The 24,327-nt window shown below is 38.3% G+C and overlaps 1 protein-coding gene across 4 annotated transcripts in view; it reads right to left on the minus strand.

Annotated features, from left to right (window-relative positions):
• ntrk3b (neurotrophic tyrosine kinase, receptor, type 3b) overlaps nt 1–24,327 on the minus strand; it is a 352,741-nt gene that overhangs the window by 174,833 nt on the left and 153,581 nt on the right. For all 4 annotated transcript variants that reach the window (XM_074666174.1, XM_074666172.1, XM_074666173.1 and 1 more), the window contains one exon: nt 11,547–11,615. In XM_074666174.1, coding sequence (XP_074522275.1) covers nt 11,547–11,615 — 69 coding nt within the window. The remainder of the gene's footprint in view (nt 1–11,546; nt 11,616–24,327) is intronic.

Raw genomic sequence — 24,327 nt, forward strand, 5'->3', positions numbered from 1 at the left:
TAACTGCGGGTCGTCTGGTAGCATCAGAAACCACATAAACACCCATTAAATAAACTGTAGCTGTTAGCAGTTAGCTTGGAGGCTAAAGACCCACCTGAGTGCCACCTTCTTTTCTGTCGTAAGATTGACTAAAAGTTATGCTGAGTTGGCATTTCCAATATGAGACCTGTGTATAAAGCCTAAAAACTATGCCCCAAGCTTCGTTTATGCTTAACGTGTCCTTGCTCACGTCATTTTATCAGCCTTGTCCCCTCACGCAGCCCTTTCCAAGAGGAAAAGTTTTGCCTCAGAAAATTTCTAACATCTGCGATGCCTGTACGAATAGGAGCTCCTCATGTCCGAAGCACAAAAAGTAGTGGCATTAATATGATTCATCACAAAGCGAGATCACATAGAGTTCATCATTATAACCGTATGGTGAACAAGCCCTGGCGTGAAATTGTGGACACACTCATCAGAGAAGACGAATTAGCAAAAAAAAAAAAAAAAAAAAAAAAGTTGTTAACAGTGAAAACAACTTCTTCTAGTTTAATACTGTGGGAGATGTGTGTTTGCACACACACTGACCCCTGCAGTTTGGAAAGGGATGCCACGCAGAGTGTTGACATGTAGAGTGGTGACACTGCCAAGGCTTTGTGTTGAACCTCCTGTTGTGTGTCGATTCCATAAGAATCCCTGTTTGCCGACTAAACTGCTCCTGAAATATTTCCTCCCAGACTTGGCCTCAAGTTCATTAAAAATCTTAAACTTTTTCGATGTACTTCATAGAAACTGTATGACGCTGTGCTAGCTCAGCAAACAGGTAGCTTATTGGCTAACAGACTGTTCGCTTAAATTCAGCTGTCTGTGTGGATTGTAAAGTGTGTCTGTGTGTAGATAAGATGTATATGTGTGTTTTTTTTTGGCGTACAGTAGTCAAAGCTTGCACCTAATTTTCAGTGGCTGAGGTACTTCTCCCCACTCCACACATCACCTGTTACTCCGAACTATGCTAATGTATAAAAATACACTATACACAACTAGACTGTCTTTACCAGTTTGATGTGAAGTCAGATTTATCAATCATGAGACTAAATAGTGTACCTAAAAGATGGCTACAAGTAGTTTCTATCCAACTGTGAAGAAATGGACTTCTCTTAACTACTTAGGCCACGTATGTTCCAGATCTTGGGACACTGGTCACAAAGTTTAAGAAAATAGAAATAAGGAAGGAAACTCCTCTGTGATTTTCACACAGAGATGTAGGCTGATATTGCAGGATTTAATTCTTGTCATTCATTTGATCCAGCTTCATGCAGAATTTTCTGGTCTTACTTTTGCAGAAGCCAACTCAAAAGCACCACACAGAGGACAATGATGGGGAATGACAGTTAAGTTTTAACTTTGTTTGAAAATTGTTTGTTAATGGAAACATAAAAACCTGCCAACAAGGGATACAGCTTTGATAAGCATATACCCGACAGAGCTCAGAAAATGTGCTTCTACACACTTGTCACCTTTCTGTCCCACAGCAGGTAAAAACCTCCCTCCATCCACACACAGCAGGCAGCTGTTTTTGGCTAAGAGGCTCTAAAAATCCCCCTGCTTGGCTCAAAGTGACAGACAGCGTTACTTTTGGCTGGGTGATGACGGAGTGAAGCACTGAGCTGATGCTTGAAACAACAGCAGGAATTCATCTATTCCTCATTGTCTTTATGCTTTAACTGCCATTAAGACACTTTCTTTACTTTTTCCTGTCTTCCTTTTTACAGATTCATTATCTAAACTGACTCAACAGACACATCGTCATGCTAACACATAACCAGACCCTGGAGCTGCCGAATGCGGCCACCAGATTTCCAGCTCAATGATCACGGGCCAAATGTTTTACTCACCTTCCCCCTGAAGCCTCTACTGTCACACCAATGTCAAGACTGACAGTCTTCCCTCCTTTCTTTTTAATATTTGGTCATTCTGTGACTTCATTTACAACCCTGCTTTGGTTGAATGACTCTTGCACTCGAGGCTGTTATTGTAGAGATTTTTGTCTTTCCAGGTGCATTCTTAGAGGTTTGATACTTGTCTCTACATAGACTGCACCCTCATTGGAGGAGGATTTTAAAAGTAAAAAAAATTCAAGCATACATTAAAAACACTTTTTTTTCATGTGATAAGGGCAGAGTCTGGGCATAGTTAAGTGCACATAAAGGTTTTTACTTCAGTATTTTGCCATCGACTCTCACTTAAAGAAAGATTGAAGGCCGTGGTTTTCAGCTGATGAAATCTCTGAGGCCGTCATGTAACAGAAATGAGTGCTCCATTTTTAATCCTTAGTTGCATTATGCATGTCTAATGGTCTGCAAAATCACTCAAAATACCATCTTCTCTGGATAATAATATCTGTGAAATGATGATGAGCTGTCACTTAGGACTTCATGTTACAAACACACTTTTTATTTCTGATCATTCTTTGGGATCTGTAATAAATGCATCCATGACACACTCAAATTATTACAGCAAACAAAACATACACCTAATATTTAAAATCATATAAACAAATATTGTGAACATTAGTATTTTCTTTGTGTACCAACAATTCTTTTGAATTCTCAACTCAGAGTTCATAAAAGAAAGAAAAGAAAACTAAAACAAAGGATGTTGTTTCTGTAAATATCAAGCACGACATACTTGCTGTTTTTTTTAAACCAAAGAAGAAGAAGAAGCCACGCTGATGTAAAGCCACGGTGACAGCTTACAAGTGAGTTCTATTTACGGGAGGCAGATATTGGCTGGAAGCATGCCTATTGTAAAGTCTCATCAGTCTAACAGAGTGTTGAATTTTATTGCTTTGGAAGGGAAAGGCCTTGTGTTTGCATTTATGCTCCTAACCGCCTTCACAAACTGTAATCAAAAATTAGAGGTAATCAGCAAAGTTTTACTCCACAGATTCCAGCACGGAGTCCAGGTTTTATGCAGAGGCCACAGATTTGGCCTTCCTTTATGATTTCAACACTTCTGTCTCCTCCTGCAAGTCAGAATGTGAAGTTTCTCCACAGAGTCGCTGTATATGACGTGTGTTTCGCTAAGAGTTTGCCCAAAGTGCAACAGAGCCCCTAATAAAATGAAGGTTAGAGCTGAGTAATTTACCTGCCATGCAGCTCTTGGAAAATGTAATGTTTAATTCATCCTAATCCACTGGCAGTCAAATCAGAAGATTACAGGTTTGATCTATTCATATTTCATCCATATTCAAAGAAAAACCCATTTTGCAGTGAGAGGCGTAAATGTTTGACTTTGCGTTGGCCCCTGCTTTCCAGAGAGCTGGGATTAAAGAAGTGCTAACAGAATAAAGGGATTGGGGATGCACATTGCCTTGGGCACATTGCTTCCGTTACTAAAGACGGAGAATATTTCACTCTTTTTGTGGACCAGACAGAAAAAGCTTCCTCGAAGACGCTCGTATCAGTGATTGCCGCTAACTCTGCTTCATATAATCTACAGTATTATCACCCCAGAAGCCTCAACAGCAGATTTAGCATTTAGTCGCCACATTCACCCTGCTGCTGTTCTCAGGCCTGTGATTGGCTGAGCTGTGAGGCACACTGCAGCAGCTCTGCTCCTCTGGCTAAAGGGCACGCAGACAAAGAGGCAGAGCCGATTATCTGAGTCTCATCCAGAGGCAGCACACGGCAGACGTCTATTGTACAGCTTCAATGTGATGTTGGGGCCTTTTCACAGGAGCAACAAAAGGCTTGAGATTATTGAGATTTTGCTGATAGTATTGTCATTGTCACTGATATTAAGATACTGCAAGGAGTGAGAAATATCTGTGCAACCAACCTGCAAAACAAAAGACAGTGTTCTGCAGCTACACTTCACTAAGTCTGATAAGGAGCACCTGATAAGAGAAAAACAGACTTAATGTTCACTGACTGATGGGGAGCTATTTTCCCCTTTTCTCTTCTAACTGCAGACTCATAACACAGGTAGTCTGATTATAACAAAGAAGAAGATATTTATTATGGGCCCACACACTCAAAGGCTGTTTGAGGATAACAAGTAAGTCCCAGCTGTGTGTCAAAGTAGCTGAATGAAAGTTTCTTCAATGGATGCCAACCTCTTAAAGGGCATAAAAACTCAGTTCTACTCCTAATTCATTACGTGTGAAGAAGCTCTTCAAATCAGGAAATGTGGTGCTTAATCAAAGGCTTGATCAATCACACAGCTGTTATAGAAATACCTGTAGTTGAACAGGGGTATTAAAGAAGATCTATACATAATATCTTGTTGTTCTGACTTGGGTAATGAGATTATCAACTCACAAGCGTTAAATATCAAGGTTTTAATCCGAAAACAATGCAGCACTTTGAGGATTTCCAGTTAATGGCTTGACTACTTGATCACCCCATACAGTTTTAATGACATGGACAGGGGTCATGGAAATGACCGAAGAAGACAGCGGGATAATGTCAAACAGCAGCCTCTTCAAAACCTCACAGGACAACGATCAAAAAAAGCTCCTCCAGCTCTGAACTGAGCTGAGATCAGATGGAAGGTGGAGGATGCAGTCAGGTCCGAAGAAAGAGCTGCACCCACATCGCAAAGGATGGACCTAACGTGCCAAAAAAGTCCTTCGTGACTGTTCGTGCCCATTTTATTGACGACTGGTAGGAAATATATTTTGACAAACTGGATTATGCACGAGTCTCAAAGCAGTGCTTATTCTGCAGGAGTTTTACTGATGCTCAAAAAGACCTGACTGTATTTAGAGACTCTGCAGGGAATATGACTGTGGCTGTCACAGCTGTGCTGGTTCACAGAAAAACTAGCTCATGTTTTTGATATTAAGTAGAAAGTGTCAATAGTTGTCTATAAACAAACTGGGAGTAGCGGTCAATCACTTTCCTGTTCTGTCTTTCCAATTGTATCATATCATGTTGTTTCATAATCTTACACATCTTATTGTACGACACCATCACCCACTGCAATACATCACAGACTGCTACCGTTTGCTGTTGTGTTGTGTTGTCTTTTCTTAACGTGTCCTGTCTTATTTTTCTACTATTCTACCATATTGTGTTGTTGGTGTTATATCAAGTAGATTTTGTAGTATCAAATCATACTAGTTTAAAACCATATTGTGTTATTTATTGTGATATCTCATATTGTGTTGTATTGTGTTTTATTATGTTGTAACATGTATCACATTACAATGTATTATGTTGTGTCATGGCATATTGTATTTTAGTTTTGTTTTTGTTTCTTTGTAATGGTGAAAACTAAACCGCTAAACTGGCTTAGAATAGTGTTAAAAAAGAGCTGCTCCCCATACATTTACCTCAAAATAAACCCACACCTTGGTAAGAGTCATGTCCTCCCAACAGATAGTGCTAAAGGGAAACAGAATCTTTATCCTGAAAAAAACAATAGCTTTTCTGGAAACCCATTACAGCCCCTCAAAGTGTATCGTTTCATACTGTAATGTAATATATCACAACACATTATCATGCATATTGTGTCATATCATATTGTTTAGCACCACATGGTAGAATGGTGATTTATGTTAACCAGTGCACAAACGTTTAACGTTAACATAAATCCAAGTGAGGAGCAGAGCTTTAGATCCAAACATTGGCTTTGATATCACAACTGGTGTCAAGACAACTTTTAAATCACCTCAGCTTCACAACAGACGCAATCCCAACTTGATCTTCAGCAAGTGTGGACACTATGAGGATTTAAGATCTGGAGATTCCAGGACTATCAGGATATCAATTAAATACTTGTCTGGTTTCACACCTTGACTTTCAACCCAAATCCTCTATCTTAGCCTTTGTGAACTTTTGTAGAATATATCGGGTCAGAGAAAAACTTCTTGGAGGTCATTCCAGATAAATCACATGGTGCACTTAGGCTCTTGCGAAACCATCAGTTCACTAAGTTAATATCCTTGCATCGTTTTATGAGGGTGTTTATATTGGTATGAGGATCTGTTAAATAAGTTTTACAAGTAGCAATGGTTTACATATATTCAACTTTTCACTATAGGTCAAGAAGCTGGAGAATGGCACAGGTTTGGACATGGGCTTGAATTGATTAGGTGCGCCTCGCTTTTGGTCATGTGAGGATCTTTTTTTTTTTGTATTTCGATCTCCAACGTTCTGGTCTTTGCCACGGCTTTTCCTGGTCACAATGTTCTCAACCCAACAAAAATAAAATCATGTGCTTTTAGTGCCGTACAGGTAGGGATGTGTGCCTCTCGCATTTGAGACGATACAGTACCAATGCCCAGTACCTGGCAAACTGTACCGGTGCTCAACGGTACCAATTTTAGTTACTTGTGGTAAAAAATATCAATATGTTCAATAATATATATATATATATATATCTTTTTAAATAACATATTTATTCTTCAGTATATAACCTTACAATGCTGTGTTCATGCTGAGCATGGAAAATTGCCTACTCTTCCAGTCCCTCAGTCACAAGGATGCATTTAGGTACCTAAGCATGGTACCTTTTGGCTTTACTTGAATCGGTACCTGGTACTTTTGACAGAATTTGGTCGGTACCCAAAAAAGTACTTAATTCGGTACCCATCCCTGCATACAGGGGATATGAATAACCCCTGTTCACAATAGTTTTTAATTCTACAGGGTGGGCCTTAAGTTTCCATTCATAGGAAAAAAAACGTATGTTGGATGACCGCTCTTATTTATATAATGTGCTCTATATGATTAGCATTGTTTCGAAAACACATACTAATACTTGAATGAACTTAATGCTAATCATAAAGAGCATATTTCATAAAAAAACGGGTGTTCAATAAAAAATGTTTATTTTTCCTGTATGTGGAAACTTGTGGCCCACCCTGTGTTATAAAAATGTCAAAACAACACAGCAGCTTTGATAAGCAGTGTGGTAAAACTACACTAAATGAATTATACAACAAATAAATGAATGAAAACATTGTTATCAAAATGTTTGTGACGGGCCAGCAGTCCAGTTCAGGGCATAAATAGTTTGTACATGGTCTTTTCACAGCAGGCCGGCTTTATTATTCTGCAAATTTATAATTGTGTCTCCTTTATGGTACAAAAATATAATAAAATTACATCAGCAGAGCTTACATGGCTGAGATAACAGGCTGTAACAACACCCTGACACAGGAGCATCTCCCCTTTCCACACATAAAACGGAAATTATTTCAGCTGGTTTGATCTTTCTCTGTTTACATAATATCAGGGTGTTTCTGCAGCACGGTGGGTTCTTAGTGATAATGCATTATGTTTTATTCTTATAATTAAAAGCAACTTCTGCACAGTGACCACACTTCATTTGGTGTGATTGAGTGATTGGCACCCAGCGAGCTAACACGGTTAGGGTGAGCATGCTGAAGAAAGTAATGATGTCAGGGCTGCGTCGGAGACTCTGCACATGATGGAGTGACTCATTTCCTCTTTGCGAGGCCTGATTGCACATGGCTTCCTTCTTGCATAATGCTCAGGCCCTCGTCTGTGCCGCCACGCCACTCCAACTGACACGTCTTAACCAAACACACCAAATGGAATAGACAGAAAGTCTTACTCCTCATCAGCATTCAGTTGGAAATACAGGAGTCACCCCGGCCGGCTGTTCACGTAGAACAACAGGGACATTGTTTGTACACATCCAAAAGGGTTGCTTAGGGAGAAATAGGATTGGACATCAGCAAACAATGCTGTGATCCAGACTGGTAAGGGTTAATAAAAGAAATAGGATCCTTATTTAAACTCTTATTTTGTTTTTTTTTTTAGTTACAGCCTGTGATATAGTCTGTCTAGGAATGTGAGGTCACTTCACTGAACGACTCCAGCACTGTACTCCTCACTGTCCCTGCAGGCGCCACGGCCCTGATGTGTTTCTCCTCCTGAATAAAATGTGTGAAATTAAAGCTGCTTTGTTTTAAGTACTCACTGGTGAAAAAGTAACTGTGCAAAGAGCGTATTATCAGCCCGAGACACCTCAAAACAGAGTTAACTATTCAAGAGCATAGAAATGAGTAATAAGATCTAATAATAAAGTTTTTTTTTTAATAGTGCAGTGCTGAAAGAAACCATTCTGCATATTTTATGTTTTCACTTTTCATTTTAGGCACACTTTGCTGATAGGACTTCTGCATTTTTAACAAAGCTGCTCTGAATGAGGCTTTAGATTCAAGGTTTTTCCGTATAAGACTTACGTAGGATAAATAAGTACAATAAAAGATTATTAAAAGCCCATGAATTTGTTTATTTCCAACAATTTCACCACCAAAAGTGGAACCTTCCTCTGGACTGCAAATCTTTCAGATCTGATTGACAGTTAAGATAAATATCACAAAAGTTAGATTTAGATGTAGCAAAAATAATAATTCAGGCATGGCAGGGGTAATCACCTATTTCAAACTTAGCCCCGCCCACCTGATGTTGGCAAAGATCGAAATTCAATGATTACATCAATTGAGGATGTGCAGTCTGTAACTTTACTTTTTTTTATTGGCAAACATGTTTTTCACCTGATTAAAGAAGGAAATAAATCTAATTTTCACTATCAAACCCAACCAGTCACATACCCCTGAAGAAAACATGTTAATTAAAGACAAATTAAGAAGTAAGAAATTACTTTGTAGCTTTTTTTTTTTTTTTTTTTTTTTTTTTTTTTTTTTTTTTTAAACTACCTCTTTTTATGAAAGTATTTTCTGTTTGCCTGTGTGCGCACACTTTTGTTTTTCATAAACACAGTGGAAGCCACTTGGGAAAAGCTTTAATTATCAGTGTAATAGAACTATGAATTAAATCAAATATTAACAAACAACCAAATGAAACAAATGAAAAACAAACAAACATGAAACAACAAATGAAAATAACTTTTACTAAATTATCGTAATGGGTCTAAAGTTAATGGAAACACTAAAACTTCTCCATCTTTTGGTTGAAAGCAAATAACCCTGAATCTGCCAGGGTCTTAAAGTCACTACATTCTCACTGTAAGTGTACTTGAAATACTGATGACTGATATTCGTCAATCCAGTCATTGGACGTTGCATTAACTAGATAAATATTAAGTTTTATCACTACTCCACAAAAACCTGCACCTCAAAGCCAAGCTTGGATACAGGATCAGCACCAAAAATATGAGATGCTAAAGGCTAAACTAGCTTCTCTGAGGAAGGTTTGGACAGCTGGTGACAGAACAAGAGTACAGAACTTTTACAATCCAGTGAAGAATGAAATTCACAACCAAATAACAGGCACACAATGAAGGATTCACAGACCCATCTGCGTCTGATGAGGGCCCACAGTGAGACGACACTCTGTTAGCTCTGGTATGGGGTCTGGTGTGAATTGCTTCCTACACACGGGGGATAAGAATGAGACTTCTGCAATATTATATGTGAAGGAAGGGCTGGTGTGATCCCTCCGAGTAGGTAATTACAGTTGGTTATACAGGGTATCTATAAAGTGTATTTGCAATCTGAAGAATATACATAAGTGATGATGACTGATGAGGTGTCCGTTATCAGAAATGAATGGGTGACGCAGAGGCGTGAACTGTCCGACGCAAAACGTAGGATGGTTGCTTCTGCAAAGCAAGAAAGTCTATACAAAATTATTTTAAAAATATTATTCATCATTTACTCTTTATCAAGCAAATAAGTGAGTGAGGCAGCGCTACAATTTGAAACAATCAAACATTTTAGCTTATAGGTGTCTAACAACACTTTTTAATAGACACCCTGCAGCCAATCAGAATCTAGTATTCACCCTGAACATGTTATAGAACAAAGGTAATTGATGAGATGTTGTGAACACATTTTTTCTGTGCCCTCAGGAGTCCATAAAGTTTTTAATCACATAGCATGTGTGTATTTCAGGTATCCTGTTGATAAAATAGGTCCTATTAAATGAACCTCTCGGACAATGGCTACTCCTCCAGAAGAGGCACAATGTGTGTCATGGTTTATTGAAACAAAATCAGATTTGCAGACTCAGCAAAACTACAAAACTAAGTATGAACGAGATCCACTGTCATGTCCATCAGTTCATAAATAATACAATACAATTATAGAGACAGGGACAGAGTTGGATAAAGGGAGGAGTGCCACCACTGACGAGGCTGTGCTACAGCAAATGTGAAGAAATGGAGTACCATCTTCATGTGTTCTGTGCAACTAATGGTGTCCATATAGAGGTGTACTAAAGTAGTTGAAAAAAAATATTTTTAAATTAATCATTATTTTATGTCATTCATTAATTTATTTATTCATCTTCTGAACCATTTATCCTGTTCAGGGTCGCAGGTGGCTGGGGCCTATCCCAGCAGTTAGAGAGAGGCGGGGTTCACCCTGGACTGGTCGCCAGCCAATCACAGGGCTGACACACAGATAGACAACCATTCACTTACACACTCACACTGGACAATTTAGAGTGCCCAATTAACCTGATGAGCATGTTTTTGGACTGTGGGAGGAAGCTGGAGTAACCAGGGAGAACCCACGCATGCACATGGAGAACATGCAAACTCCACACAGAAAGACCAACCGGCCGAGCTGGGAATCAAACCGGTGACCTTCTTGCTGTGAGCCTGCAGCGGTTGCGCCACAGTGCAGCCCATTATTTTATGGTTATTCACTTATTTTCCTTGTATAAAATGTACTGTAAGATACAGTTTTTCTTGAAAGAAGCACCAATCCTGTTTCTGGTCTAACCCGGTCCTGAAAATTATTGAAATGGATTTATAGCATTTTGGAAAAGAACTCTTCATTTGTTCTTGTTTTGTTGTGTTTGAAATTATTAAAACTTGATGTAAACTTGGCGCTCTATCCTTTGCATTTGCTGCTTTTGGTCTGTTTATGAGCAAAATGTTTCCTTCAGGATGACAAAACTGGCCAAATACCCAAATACCAAATCCTGGTGACAGTGTGAGCAGGGCTTTCCTCTGTGAGCTGCACACACCAGCAGGACTACCCCAGATCAGCATTGTGCCGCGCTCTCCGCGGGCCTGCCCTGCTTCTACCTCTGAAAATAGAACAATAAAGAGGCCTGCCTGAAATAGTTTAGTGACATATCCTGCTAAAGCTCGGCTTAATGTGAGGGAAGGTGGCTGAGAAAGTTCAGGTGATGGACAATGCTGACAGCCGTAATGATGTGTAAATTAAAGCAGGTCGACAGCACTATGTTCTCCTCGGTGGTGAGGGAGCAAACTCATTTCATAAACACATTGAACACTAAAATATTCATAACAAACAAGAGGACAGGGCTAGATTCCCTCCTCCTAGCAGACCATTACGCTTCCTTTGTGCAGGTTAATTATGTCAACAAATGACTTATGTGATCACAGCGCCACTATACCGCCTATAGGTTCAGTCTTTTACACATGCTCAGACAAATGAGAGGTTTTGTACAACAAAGACAGGAATTATAATGGCATTGTGTGAGGACAATTTGTATTGAGGCAGATAGTGCACTGGGAGCCAAGATAAACTGCTCTAATAAAAGACAAACAAAAGCCAACGAGAGGGCGATCAGACGGAGAAGAAAACTTACAGTTCGGAGAGTTGGAGGTGCTGGAAGAGCTGCCATGACAAAGTGGTGAGAGGATTCTTTGACAAGTTTCTGCAGAGGAAGAAGAAAAACAAAAGGGAAGGTTAAGATGAATTATTTCATGTCCCTTGCTTGATGTCGTGTGTTCTGTTTTTAAAACAGGTTTTATGAATTCAAAAGATTCAAGAGCGCAATTAGCAAATCTGTCTCGGGGTCATTTTGGCTGTTTTTGTTCTCCTGCTTTTGAGGTAAAATTAAATTTAAGCTTTTTTATGTTGTCCTTATCACAAACCCACATCACTGTTCACTTTTATCCGCAGCTCTGTGATGTGTATCTGCACAGTCAAATGACTTAAACCTAATCCCAGGCAGATAAACTAGAGTCAATCAGACGCACATAAAATAAAGTGGAAAAAAACAAACAAACAGGAAATGCACAGTCCTGTCTTTATGGCAGAAAATAAAGAGTGCTATTGACAAAGGAAGGGGAAAAACAGGCCCTGCTGTGTAGCTTCAGGCCTGAGCCAACTCAATAAAAGAAAGTTGACCGCTTTCAAGTCAAATAATTCAATAGACTTAAGGAACCCCTCCGGCTCAGGAAGCCACTAAATTCAATAACAAATAACCAGAACCTCCAAAGTGATTTGACCAGAACTTTGAATCAGTTTAAATACAAACACCAGGCATCCGTCTGTACAGTTATTATGAGATACAGCATCTCAGAGAGAGAATTCACACAGCAGCCTGTCATAAAGCACGCTATCACATCCTTTAATCAGCATCACTGTGCTGGATTACATGACAAGAGGAAAAAGACAACTCTATCTGATGAACTATTTCCACTGACAGGAATAGTTTTATTTTAGGATATGTTTAAAGAGGGGTCATTATGCTTCTCCTTATTTTAAACATGGGTATAAAGTAATAATGCAGGATGTTCAAAGTAAGCATGTGCAGATTTTTCAAACCTCTACATACTCATATGGTGTAGAAATCGCTGAATCCGTCTTTAAACTGATCAAAACGCTTAAAATAGAAATCTTCACGAGACTTGCTAAAACGATATAATGGTTTTCCTAACCAGGTCATTTCACATTGTTGGGCCTCAAACACCAAGGTCTGCCCATAGCCCTGCCCCCAACAGGCCTCTAGTTAGCAGGCTAATCAGAGGGAAGGGGGTTTGTGGTACAGGGGCCTTAAGGAGACAGCAGCTAAAACAAAGGGTGTCAGACATAGGCTGATATAAGACTTTCCTAAAACACCAGTGAGAGAAAAGAAGGGTATTTTTGAGCTATAAACTACTCTGAGCTACTATGGTGGTAGAAGGGGAACAGTATGTTACCCAAAAAAGCACAACACCCTGCTTTAGTAATGAAACTTATGCACAGAACTTTTGCAAAACAAGCCACTGAATGCTTGACACCTCTAATTAGTGAAAGACACTTTGGCATTTAGAAAACCACAAGAAATGATGCTGGAAGCAAATAAAGTGAAATCTGATTCCTCCAAAAGTGTCCACTAAAACAGAAAAAAGGAGGTGACAGAAGAGTACACAAAAAGCAAACAGTTCCAACATTTCTACAATACCTAACTTTCTAAATATCTCTTCCTGCACATAAATGAAGAAGTGAATCATTACCCACACTCACACACTCACACACACACATGCTCAAAGACTATAGTTGGTTCATTTGTATGGAAGACCTATTAGATACTCCTGTATCCGGAATTGTCACCATGGCAACAGGGAGCTAAGGATGTTGCAGGTCTGCCTTATTTCTTGAGTTATCACACATACACACAAGTCCACATCCTAGCACAAACACCTGCTGCACATACAGATGCATGAACACACACGAACAGGTAAAATCAGCAGATATGCGTCTGAATGGAGTACGTCTCTAAACCGGCTCAGTGCTATCACCTTGAAATGTGTTTGAACGCAGCACCGCTAAGAAACCAGGAGGGCTGAGTGTGTGCATGCAGATATGTAAAGATGCTGCATGAAATTTCACCTCCCAAAGAAAACCTGTGCTCCCAATGGGACGGTGTGATACACCGAGAATATATTACAGGGAGAGGAAGGGAGGAAGAGAGAGGAGGTGGGTGAGCAAACAGCAGCTCATAGGGCGATGCAGAGCAGAGCTGCTCAACACTTACGTCAAATCACACACCTCAAAATAGACTCACATTTTTCCCACTGTTCTCCAAATAGACACCTGTCAAATCTAGACTCTGAAATAGATACACATTACACCAAAGATCTCCAAATATGCATTAGACTCCACCACTGCACACAGTCACACACCTTCATCTCATTTCATTTTAAAGATTTTATATTTCAATATAAAGTAGATCCCTCTATAAGTGCAGAACAAATACTGAATTTAAATTATTTCTGGTTTTACAGAGACTCACAGGAACCCTATAAAGAACAACAGGAAGACTATTAGAGCTGCTGGAGAGAGCGTCAGGTACCCAAACAAAATCCAGCGACAGCAGGCGAGGAGTGCTGGCATTAAACAGCAACGATCATTAAACCAGCAGAAGCAGCATTAAGTTTTGTAGCACAACATTTGCATCTTTACTGTAGGGTTAAATAAACTGCAGCGCTAACAGTTTCTTCATTTAAAAATCTGCAGATTTGGCGTGGAAATAGTTAAATCTAAATACAGTCATGGAGTCTCATTCAGTATCCATTAAAAAGGTGTTTGAGCCAGCAGAACTAAAATCAGCTCATTATCATGTCACAGGTCTGTTTGGGTGTGGTACATCATGTTTTGGCTGAGGCTCAGTTGGCCACACTGCAGAGCAACGTCAACTGTGACAGTCAGTAAAGTCCAGGTTTATCAGTTTGAGAAATTAATAAGAAAGGAGAGAGCAGAACTCCTGCAATCTGATAACATTCATTTTTTCAGGGAACTCAGAGAGCAAAGACCAGATTCAAACACTGGAGTTTGGTTAAAACAGATTTGTGCTCCCAAGACCAAAACTACAGCTAAAGTGTTATTGTGATATCATTTTCTACAAGTAACTCCTTGTAGTAGTAGTTTGAATCCAACCTTTGAGAAAATGTTGTTTTGATGTATTTTACTTTTCATAAGAAAGATAAAAATCAGCTCTAGGCTGTGTGGTGTTAGCAAGGAAGTTAACAGTCAATGGATAAACTACTGACAGTATATGTCTGCACCGTCAACTACTCTCCCCGTAGATTTAGGTAATAATAATAATAATAATAATAATAATAATAATAATAATAATAATAATAATAATAATAATAATAATAATCCAATACCGTTATCATCATCTTTATCATTATCATCATCAGGGCTGCATTGAAGCAGTGCCTGCTTTGGACTTTAAAGAAGCTAAATGAAATTCAAAGCATTTAGACTTCTCTGAGGAGCATGACGCCTCGATTTGTTGAGGCTTTCTTCTGAAACTGGACAAAGCTACACAGCTACTTGTGCCCCCATCCAACTCCATCCTTACAATGAAAAAAGTAATCAATTACAATTACATAAGTGTATTTACACTGCAAAAATATGATATTTCAGCAACTGTTTTTTTTTTTGTTTGTTTGTTTGTTTTGTTGTTTGTTTTGTTGTTTTATTTTTACTAGAAATTGCCTAAGAAGTTGTAAACCCTGGATGGGCTTAATTTGAGTGAAAGATGTGTAACTAATGTTTCTCATTAATATCTGATATTGTGCAGAAAAGGCTACAATGAATAAGAATTATCAGTCTACTACACTGTTCAAATAAAATCTAAAATGATTTTAAACCAAATGATGATTTAATGCAACTGATTCTGGAAGAAATGTCATGAAACAATATGGCACCAACAGTAATTCAAACTATATATTTTACATTCTAATGTGTTGATTTAATAAGTTTAAAGCAAATTATTCAAAGCAACCTAGATTTATCACTGTTCCATTTATATATCAAGCCCTGAAAAATGTCTTATTTTAAGATATTAATAGACAAATATGATGCCTAAATTCAAGCAAAGAGTTAAAAATATAAAATAAAATAAAATAAAAAAAAAAATCTGACAATGGAGTGAATTCTTTGTGAAAACCAGAATAATGTCCTTTTACATAATTTCTTATCTTACTGGCAGATTTGTTTACTCTTTAGCATGATAAACCATCATCTGGACCTATTCGCTAAATCTGGCTCATGTTATTTTTTTTTAACCAAAAATTTCAGTTTTTGCAGTGCAAATATACACCATAAAAGTTATAGTTTGACGTTTTGCCTTCATTGTTAAGATGAAAGTTGAATATAGCCACATCTAACCTCCTAGCTTAGCTTGGTTTTGGCATTAAGCCTCAACCTACTTTGTTTTATGTTTTGTTTTTGATAAAAATTGAATAAGACATCTAAAATGAAAACGCAGACACTTTTAAAGGTGTTAGTAAGGTTTTGTCACCTTCAAAGGAAGCAAAGCTTTCGGCATCTAGTTTTAAGGCTGGAGTTAGCTGTGAGATTGGAAAGAATATCAATCACTCTAACATTTTTCCTGATTCTGGGTGGTATCGCTTACACTATGTCTTATTCTCAAGTTATCTTTTCCTGTGATCACTGGGAAACGTGTTTGTTTGTTGCTTACAGCTGTGACATTCTCACATGCTGGTTGATGCACCGAGGTTTAAGTATCAAAGGTGGTAATTGAATAGGGGTTAGTCAGTTCTTTTAAAAGCAGCCTTATCTATTTATAAGATAGTCACAGAAGAATTAACACAGAGAGAAAAATAGATAAGTGGAGAGGAGAGGAGATTGGCTCGGAGGAGTGTTTTCTGTGCAGAGAGTGAGACCTCCTTCACATCTCCGGCGGGAAGTGTTCTGTTTTCAAAGGTCATTCTTCGCATCTTGACAAGAAATGTCAGCTAAAATTGGATTGAGGGGGGTAAATGAATTAATAAATATATAAACAAATCAGCAAACAAGCCATCAAAGACGCTGGAATGCTGGAAGACAGGAGGTGAGGAAGGCCAAGTGCTGTGGAGAGGGCGGCCAGAGATTATTAAATTAAAAAATTAGCGGTGTAGAAAATTAATCTATTTACCAGCCAGGCAGCTCTGTTTCCAGGCCTGGAAGGACATATACCACCCGCCCTACAAACACACACACACACACACACACACACACACTAACACACCCCTTCACCGTTTTGACTTAACAGTGAAACAGACATAGCATCAGCATCCAGTCATGGAACAACAAATCGTCTCCAGACAGAGCTCATTTAAATGAGGAATTATAACTATGTGATTCACATGAAATTTTCATTAGGTCGGGGTAAAAAATATGCGTTACAGCAGCGGATGTATCTAGGTGTTAATATTGATGACAGCGGTGGCTCCCTAGCCAGAGGGCGATGAAGTGAATGCTAAACTGAACCAGGGTGTTTGCTTCTCCGCAGAGGAGGTGCAGTTCCTCCCCCCTCCTTCTTTAATAATTCTGTTTGGCACAGATGCCATTGGGAGGGCCCGGCTACTCGAGAGGGTTAGCTAATTAGTGCAGCATCACTGGTAGCTACTGTCTGAGTGTGGGGGAGCTCGACAGATTGACATTCAGGTCCACGCAGAGGAAGCAGACAGCCACTGAGCGAGGTGTCGCAGCTGATCAGCACCGTGGACGTCAAGAAATCTAGTCATCATCTGTCACCAAAGAGAGGCTGCAGATATTTACCGCAGTGGCATAAAACTAATTGCCTTCTTTTCCTGTCTCTTCTGACAAAGTTTTGATACTCATGAATAGATTTTTCTTTTTCTAAAAAGCTATAAGTAATGTTCACGACTGCAGCAAAAGCACACCTTTCAAAATGCCGAACTTTAAAATACCATGGGTGTCAATCTGAAGAGAAAGTTATTTTGCTCCAGTCTTGAAGGGCTGATCTTTTAGAAAAAGAAAGGTTTGTGTTATGAATCAGCCATCTGAAGTTAAATAAAATAATACTACTAAATAATAAAGGTGCTTTGATCCAGGCCATAGACGAGAAAGAGTTTGAATAATTCAGAGAACATGATGAACTTGCTTTAAGGAAATCTCCATCACAGACTGACACAATAGTGATTTAACCTGCAGTCCAGTTCCTATCCGAGTTTTCTTTTTATGTATTTCTTTTTTTTAACCTTGAAACACAGAAAACTGATTGAAAATTTTTACCCTGGATTTGTTGCACAGACCCAGAGTCTGAAACATTGGAGATAATTACCAAAGGTTTTAACAATTTGCATTCTTTTTTTTTTGTTGGTGGAGGTTGGATTTATTACCACCCAGAGACTTCCTGTTAGCTGGAAGGTCACAAATGAAAAGAAGGATACATACATAAGCTCCCAACAAGGTGCTATTATTCCACCCCAGCTTTCCGCATGTCTGCCCCGTAATGCCCAGAACGTATTTCATGTTTTTCATCCTACCCAGTGTAACCATGCATCTCATGGTCCACCAGTCCCTCGACAGCTCAAACCTGCTGCATATAAATCCTGCATGAATGCGCCCACAGATGGATTACTTAATGTATGTTGATATGTTTATTCAGGCATACGATGCATATGTAGCAGTTGAATATACTCCTTCAAATGCCTTCAGTACTGAAGATTTAACAAGTACAATCTTGAGACTCTGACTCAGATCTCAGTGGATCTTCAGTTCAGACTAACAGCGAATTGCAACCTTGGTTGAAATGTTCAAGAAAATACAATTTAAAGGTTTGAAAATTATTAAGACATGAGAATTGTAGACAGCATTCTAAATATGAGAGAAAAGCAAAAGAAATAAAAAATAAACTTTTATTACTTAAAAAAAAAACAAAACAAAAAAACAAACAAACAAACAAAAAAAAACTTTTTAATTATTTTAAAAAAAACTATATATATATGGTTAAAAAAAAAAAAAAAAAAAAAAAAGGTGCATTCTTTGACTGCAACATGTGTGTATGTGAACCACGCGCTATCCTTGACTGGCATAAAAATTCAACTTCTAATCAATGTTATTTTACAATGCACCGGATGCTTTCAATGGGATACAAGTTAGAACTTCAAGGCTGGCTCTTTTAGTATCTGTCTCTTCTGCTACTGAGCCATGATGTATGAACCTCTTAAGACCTAGTGCCCCTGCCTCTCAGACCCATGACACTTCATTTTTGAAAACTTTTACCTATAGGGATACTGCCCTTGTTATCTTTTGGTGATATCACAACATTTAACCCATTTCAGTGAAATAAACAGCGTATTTAAGTACAATAACACTAATAACTAATAAAAAATGGCAAACTCACAACACAAATAACCAAACTTCTAGTACAAAGACCAAGTTTAGTTTTTAAATTCATCAGGTCTTATTCCAAATAGCAAGGAGTAATAAAAAATGCTGTTGGCAGTCGTGAGCCGATGCAGTGATTTCCACTACAGAGTCAGCAGTGCTTCCTAAAGTCCTGAAGATCACAGACATCCAGTTCTGTCTTTGAGCCTTCATCCATTTTGACAGGTTTTTTGATTTTCTCTATCTCTTGATGATATGATCTCCTGTAGATGATTGAATCTGCAAATTCTGAACAACCTTATCCTGAAGAACATTGTTCTGAACTAGTTGAACTATTTCTTCTCCTTGTCTCTCACAGAATGTTTCCATCACATCTACCCATCTTTACCTCTGAGACACACAACCTCTCTCTATCATCTTCTTTATGAACTAAAATAACAACATCTTTAGTAGGGATGTGTTGAATAAAGATTTAAAATATTTCAGTTTAAACACCATATACATTCTTTATGCATAATTTTCAATCAACAAGGGATTTGAATGATTCATAACCAATGAAATTCTGTTTTAAGGAATATTTTACTGTGTTAAAGTTAAGAGCACAACCCCGGTTCAATTGTTGGGGGGAAGTGAGGCTGTGCATTAAAAAATACAGACATCACTCTGTGATGGAGCTCACTGCATGGGCTCCAAATCAATTCTGTAAACCATTGTCAGCAATAACAATGTTCTGCTTCACCCACAAATCCAGGTTAGAACTCTACCGTACAAAGAGGAAACCATTTAATGATCCATTTAAGATGGACTGGGGCAAAGTGAGCACTGTCCTGTGATTTGATCTTTCTACAACACCCTGACAGTTTTACCTTCCCTGGAATTAAAGCACTTCTTTATTTTTTGTTATTGGCTTCCGATGAGAGATCATCTTTTTTTTTGCCTTACAGCGACTGAGAAACAAAGACTTCACACTGTGCTGCAGCTTCCTCCTCCATCCCCAACCTCCACTCGTAACTTGTTAGATCGTTTTGATGATGCTGGGATCTTTTGTATTCACACGAGTACATAGTGAAAATGCACCTCTTGAAGCTCATGTATTGTTATGGGGATCACTTCTTTTGATTGAATCTCCTTCTGCTTCTCAAAGAGCTCCTTGGGTCCTTTCAACCCTTTGTTATGTAACCATGGAAACATAAAGGGTCAATTTAACCTAAGAGGCATGAACTTGGAAACAGCAAGGGTTGGAGCTGAATAGGAACTTGATGACGTGAGTAGAGTTTCAATGAAAATGTATCAGAAATGTTTTTCCACTTGCTTTTGGCAGTATTATTACAATATAAGGGCTGGCTTTCTTACTTGTTCCCTGATGGTGTGTTATGATTCACATTGGTCAAAACCCCAAAACAACAATAACTGATGCTTTATAGCAACAGTGATGCCAGAAACAATCGGATCAAACAAATGATAAATGCATGGCATCACACATTACCCCTACTGCCTGTTGACACTGTGGTTAACGCATTAGCAAACCACAGGTCACATGATGAATCAACAGCTTCAGTTAGTCACAAGATAACTTTAGCATTTCAACACTTCCTCAATAACCTTACTATGTGTTTAACATGAGGAAGAAGTGAGGAAGACTTTGGAAAACATTTCTGGTAACCAAAGTAGCTAGGTTTTAAAAGTGCCTCTGCATAAACCTTTTGCTACAACAACCAATCAATTGAGTAATACATTTATTTGACATATTGATAAAACAAAAGGAGAATGAATAAAAAGTAAACTAAAGGAAAACTGAGAAAAGCGATAAAGAACATGCAAAGTAAAACCAAACAACAACATCAGCTGTCATATTCAACAAAGCAAACAAAAGATGTTTAACAAGGACTAGGTTGGAGTTTATATTTATTTCCATCCTACTCTCTTTCTACTCTTCAACAATGATAACACACATATCCACCCGGTGTCACTTACAGAGAATAATTAGGAATAAAACGGGTTATCTAACCAGGTGTTTTTACAAAATATGACCCTGTGTCTATATATTATTATTATTAATAAATTTATTTATTTATTTATTTATTTATTTATTTATTTATTTATTTATATATTTTTGACTTTAGTGTAATTTCAGCTGCAGATCAATTAGTTTTTTTTTTTTTCTTTAAGTTTCACTTGCAGAGAATAACAGAGGAATAAAATGAGTTAATAAACCAGTTGTTTTCAGGAAATATCCCCCTGTGTCTATATGTATTTATTTATCTATTTGTCCATCTATTTATTTTAGTGCAATTTCAGCTGCAGATCAGTTTGAAAAAAAAAGTTTTGAAAAAAGTTTCAGCAGGTTCCCAAGGTTAATACCTAGTGCCAACCTTAGCTTAGCATGCCATAACATGAGCAGATGACTAAAACTGCCTGATCGAATATAAAAGGACAAGCTGTCCAGAAACTTAGGTGCTAGTTTTCATCAATCATGAGAACAAAAAATAAAATTGAATTTAGTAGAGACAGATGAAGAATAGTTAAATTCACAGATGTTTCAGTCTTTATTGCAGGGATGCACGATATTGTTTTTTTGCCAATATCCGATATGCCGATATATCGAAACCCCTTTTGGCTGACATCGATAATCACAAGTTTGTTTGTTTTTTTCACTGCAAAGAAAGCCATGTCTATCCTGTACTGGAATTTATATGTTACTCTAATTGTGACGGTCTTATTTGTTTCAGAAACACACATAAAACAAGACAAAAACATTTGATTTTACCATAAATAAGAAATGTATTATTTTTTCAAACTCAAGACATTCAGTATTGAAATACAGAAAAATAATTTCTTTAGATCACATGAACTTTAAATGTACAATGCATTTTTAAACATAACCAAGTTGCATTTGATTCTTTTAGAGCTACTGTAACAACCTGGTGACAGACACAGAGCTCTGCAGTGCAAATAAATGAAGTGCTACATTTTATTTAAGGAGCTTATTTTTCAGATGGAAAATAATAATAACCCTAACTGAATAGCACCTAATCGGCTGCGACTATCGGCAGAAATTTTCATATCTGCCGATAACGATAAACGTGTGTTTAAGCTTTTATCAGCCGATACCGATATTGTGCCGATAATATTGTGTATCCCTACTGGAAACAAGAATGTAAATGTGAACAGAGAAGTTATTTTGAACTTACAGGCACCAGGTAATGACACTGAACCAGTATGTAGACCTGACAGCGGCCTGTAAGAAAATGCCATATAGTAGGATGTGGAGCAGAGGGATGTATGGCAACAGGGTTGTCTGAATGAGCTTGAACTGTTGAAAGTCATGAGCTTAAAATAAGCATGTTGTGGTTAACTAGGTCATAATTATACAGATAGGTATGTTGTTTTCCATTTTTTTTTCAGAGCTTTTGAGATAATATCAATTATCAGTACACAGTATGTATATGAAATAAGAGATCAGCTGGTAACAGCACATTTTGTCTTCCACTTTTATATTTTACTGGTGGTTTGATGTAAAGTTTACATAGCTTTTTGCTCAAACAAAGCTCATTTGAATAAACAACTTTAGTTTGCATTGTTCTGACTCTTTATGAAGTCCAAAGGGCCTTGGATGCTTCTTTTATGCATCAGTAACTTTGAATCATTAACTGACACTTAAAAACGGTTGAATGAACACATGACCTCCTCACCCCACAAATCAAATTTGCCTGGCAGTAGAGATTTGGCTGTTAAATCTTTTTCTAATCACGCCCTTCAAAAATCTCCTCTAATGCATCCAAAGAATTCCTGATGATCTTGGCACAGTCCAACCTCGGGACACTTTAAGTGAAATTCAGTTCGGAAGCTGACAGGCTACTCTGCGACTGTCTTATTTGTTTACAGTAATTACCCAAATGTCTCCAAATCAACGAGGTCATGGTTTATTTATGTCAAAATGCACAAACAAAATAAATAAAGAAATGACTAACAACAATCTGCAAAAAGCAAATTAAGGTTGTGTTATTCTCAGCCCTCCATAGTTACACATGCAGTACATTTACTGTCAGAAAGAGGCATAAAGAGAGCAGCCGGAGCTGCAGTGCAGAGGCCCTGGAGGAGATTTGAGTTTGAGCTGACAACTAGAATCAACAGTCACCTGTCATACTCTGTGAACTGAATTCAATAAACCACCTCTGATACTCCCACCTGTGAAGCTCATACATTTGAAAAAATAGAAGAATCAAGAACAAACTGACAGTACTAATATGTGTGTCTCCTTTGTCCTATCAAACATCTCAGATTGGTCTGCCACAGATTCACCATGGGGCCAAACTGTGACTCATTTCAGAGAGAGAATGAATACTTCTTAAGATGCACTGATGTGGTGTGTCTCAGTGACACTATGCTGGCACAGTATTATTGATAAGGGAATTAAGATCTTCCTCTTTAGGCACTTCAATCACTGGAAACACAAAGTAGGGGGAACAAAATCCATAAATTGTGTTGAAGGTACCATATGGAATTCATTTTGTGGAAAACAGCCAGGGAGAAACATCAAACAGCCACCAGTTCATTATAATGGAGAACATTATTCGCCCCAAATCTGCATTGTGCATAGGTAAGGTCTGCTCAGGGGAACAGGGATAAAAATAGTCAGTTCTTTAATCTCAGAGAAATCCTCCGGTTGTGGTGTATGTGTGCATGTGTCGTGCTAATCTTCCTGCAGGATTCCTCTCATCTGCTTTTAAACCTGTTTATTCCTCCTCCACATTCAGCTAGGTGAGGCAGCACAACGCGAAGTGTGAGTTACTGACAAAGTATCCGTAAGCACGCAAGAACTGAGTCCACGTGTCCTGAGGAAGTTTCTCTGCTTTGAACGGCTGACAGTCAGGCAGGTCTGAGTGATACAATGACGTATTTTAGATCAGCAAGGTTTAGTAGCGTCGAGACAAAAACTGATTAACGTAATTCGTGTTAATTCTTCCACTGGAAACCAACTGTTTCACAGTTAGCTGTAAGCTAGCTGTAAACAGTCAAACTCAACAAAGTCTTTGTGAATCTTTGTGTGGTATTTTAGATTCTGACTGATTTCTAGACTCAGCAGGAGCTCTCTTTTTTCCTCTTGTCTCTGTGCGGCACAAAGAAGATTTATCAACCCCCGGGGTGAAACGGAATACTTCATGCTTTTTCACCTCTGTCTTAGATTCAGGTCATATGTTTTTCCACTGACTTTGAACACATTTGTATCCCATCTATCATTCACCTTCCTGTCTCTTTGAACAGACTTCAGAGGTCGACACATAAGTCTGTACTGAGGCAGAGCAGCTTCTCTTTGAGCTAGCATGCTAACATGCAGACTTAAGACTAATGTTAGCAAGCTTGTGTAGTTAACAAAAAACAGAGGGGGTGTAATGCATTTAAAGCTCCATTTCCACCGAGCAGTTAAGCATGCGTTTTATAGCATTCTCACTGACTAATCAGGGGACAGGTCCCCAAATAAGGGACCCTTCCACAGGGGCGCCATACCT

This window comes from Halichoeres trimaculatus, unplaced genomic scaffold (genome assembly GCF_033239565.1).
Source record: "Halichoeres trimaculatus isolate MK-OKI-2021-1 unplaced genomic scaffold, fHalTri1.1 fHalTri1_scaffold_3, whole genome shotgun sequence".
Taxonomy (NCBI): domain Eukaryota; kingdom Metazoa; phylum Chordata; class Actinopteri; order Labriformes; family Labridae; genus Halichoeres; species Halichoeres trimaculatus.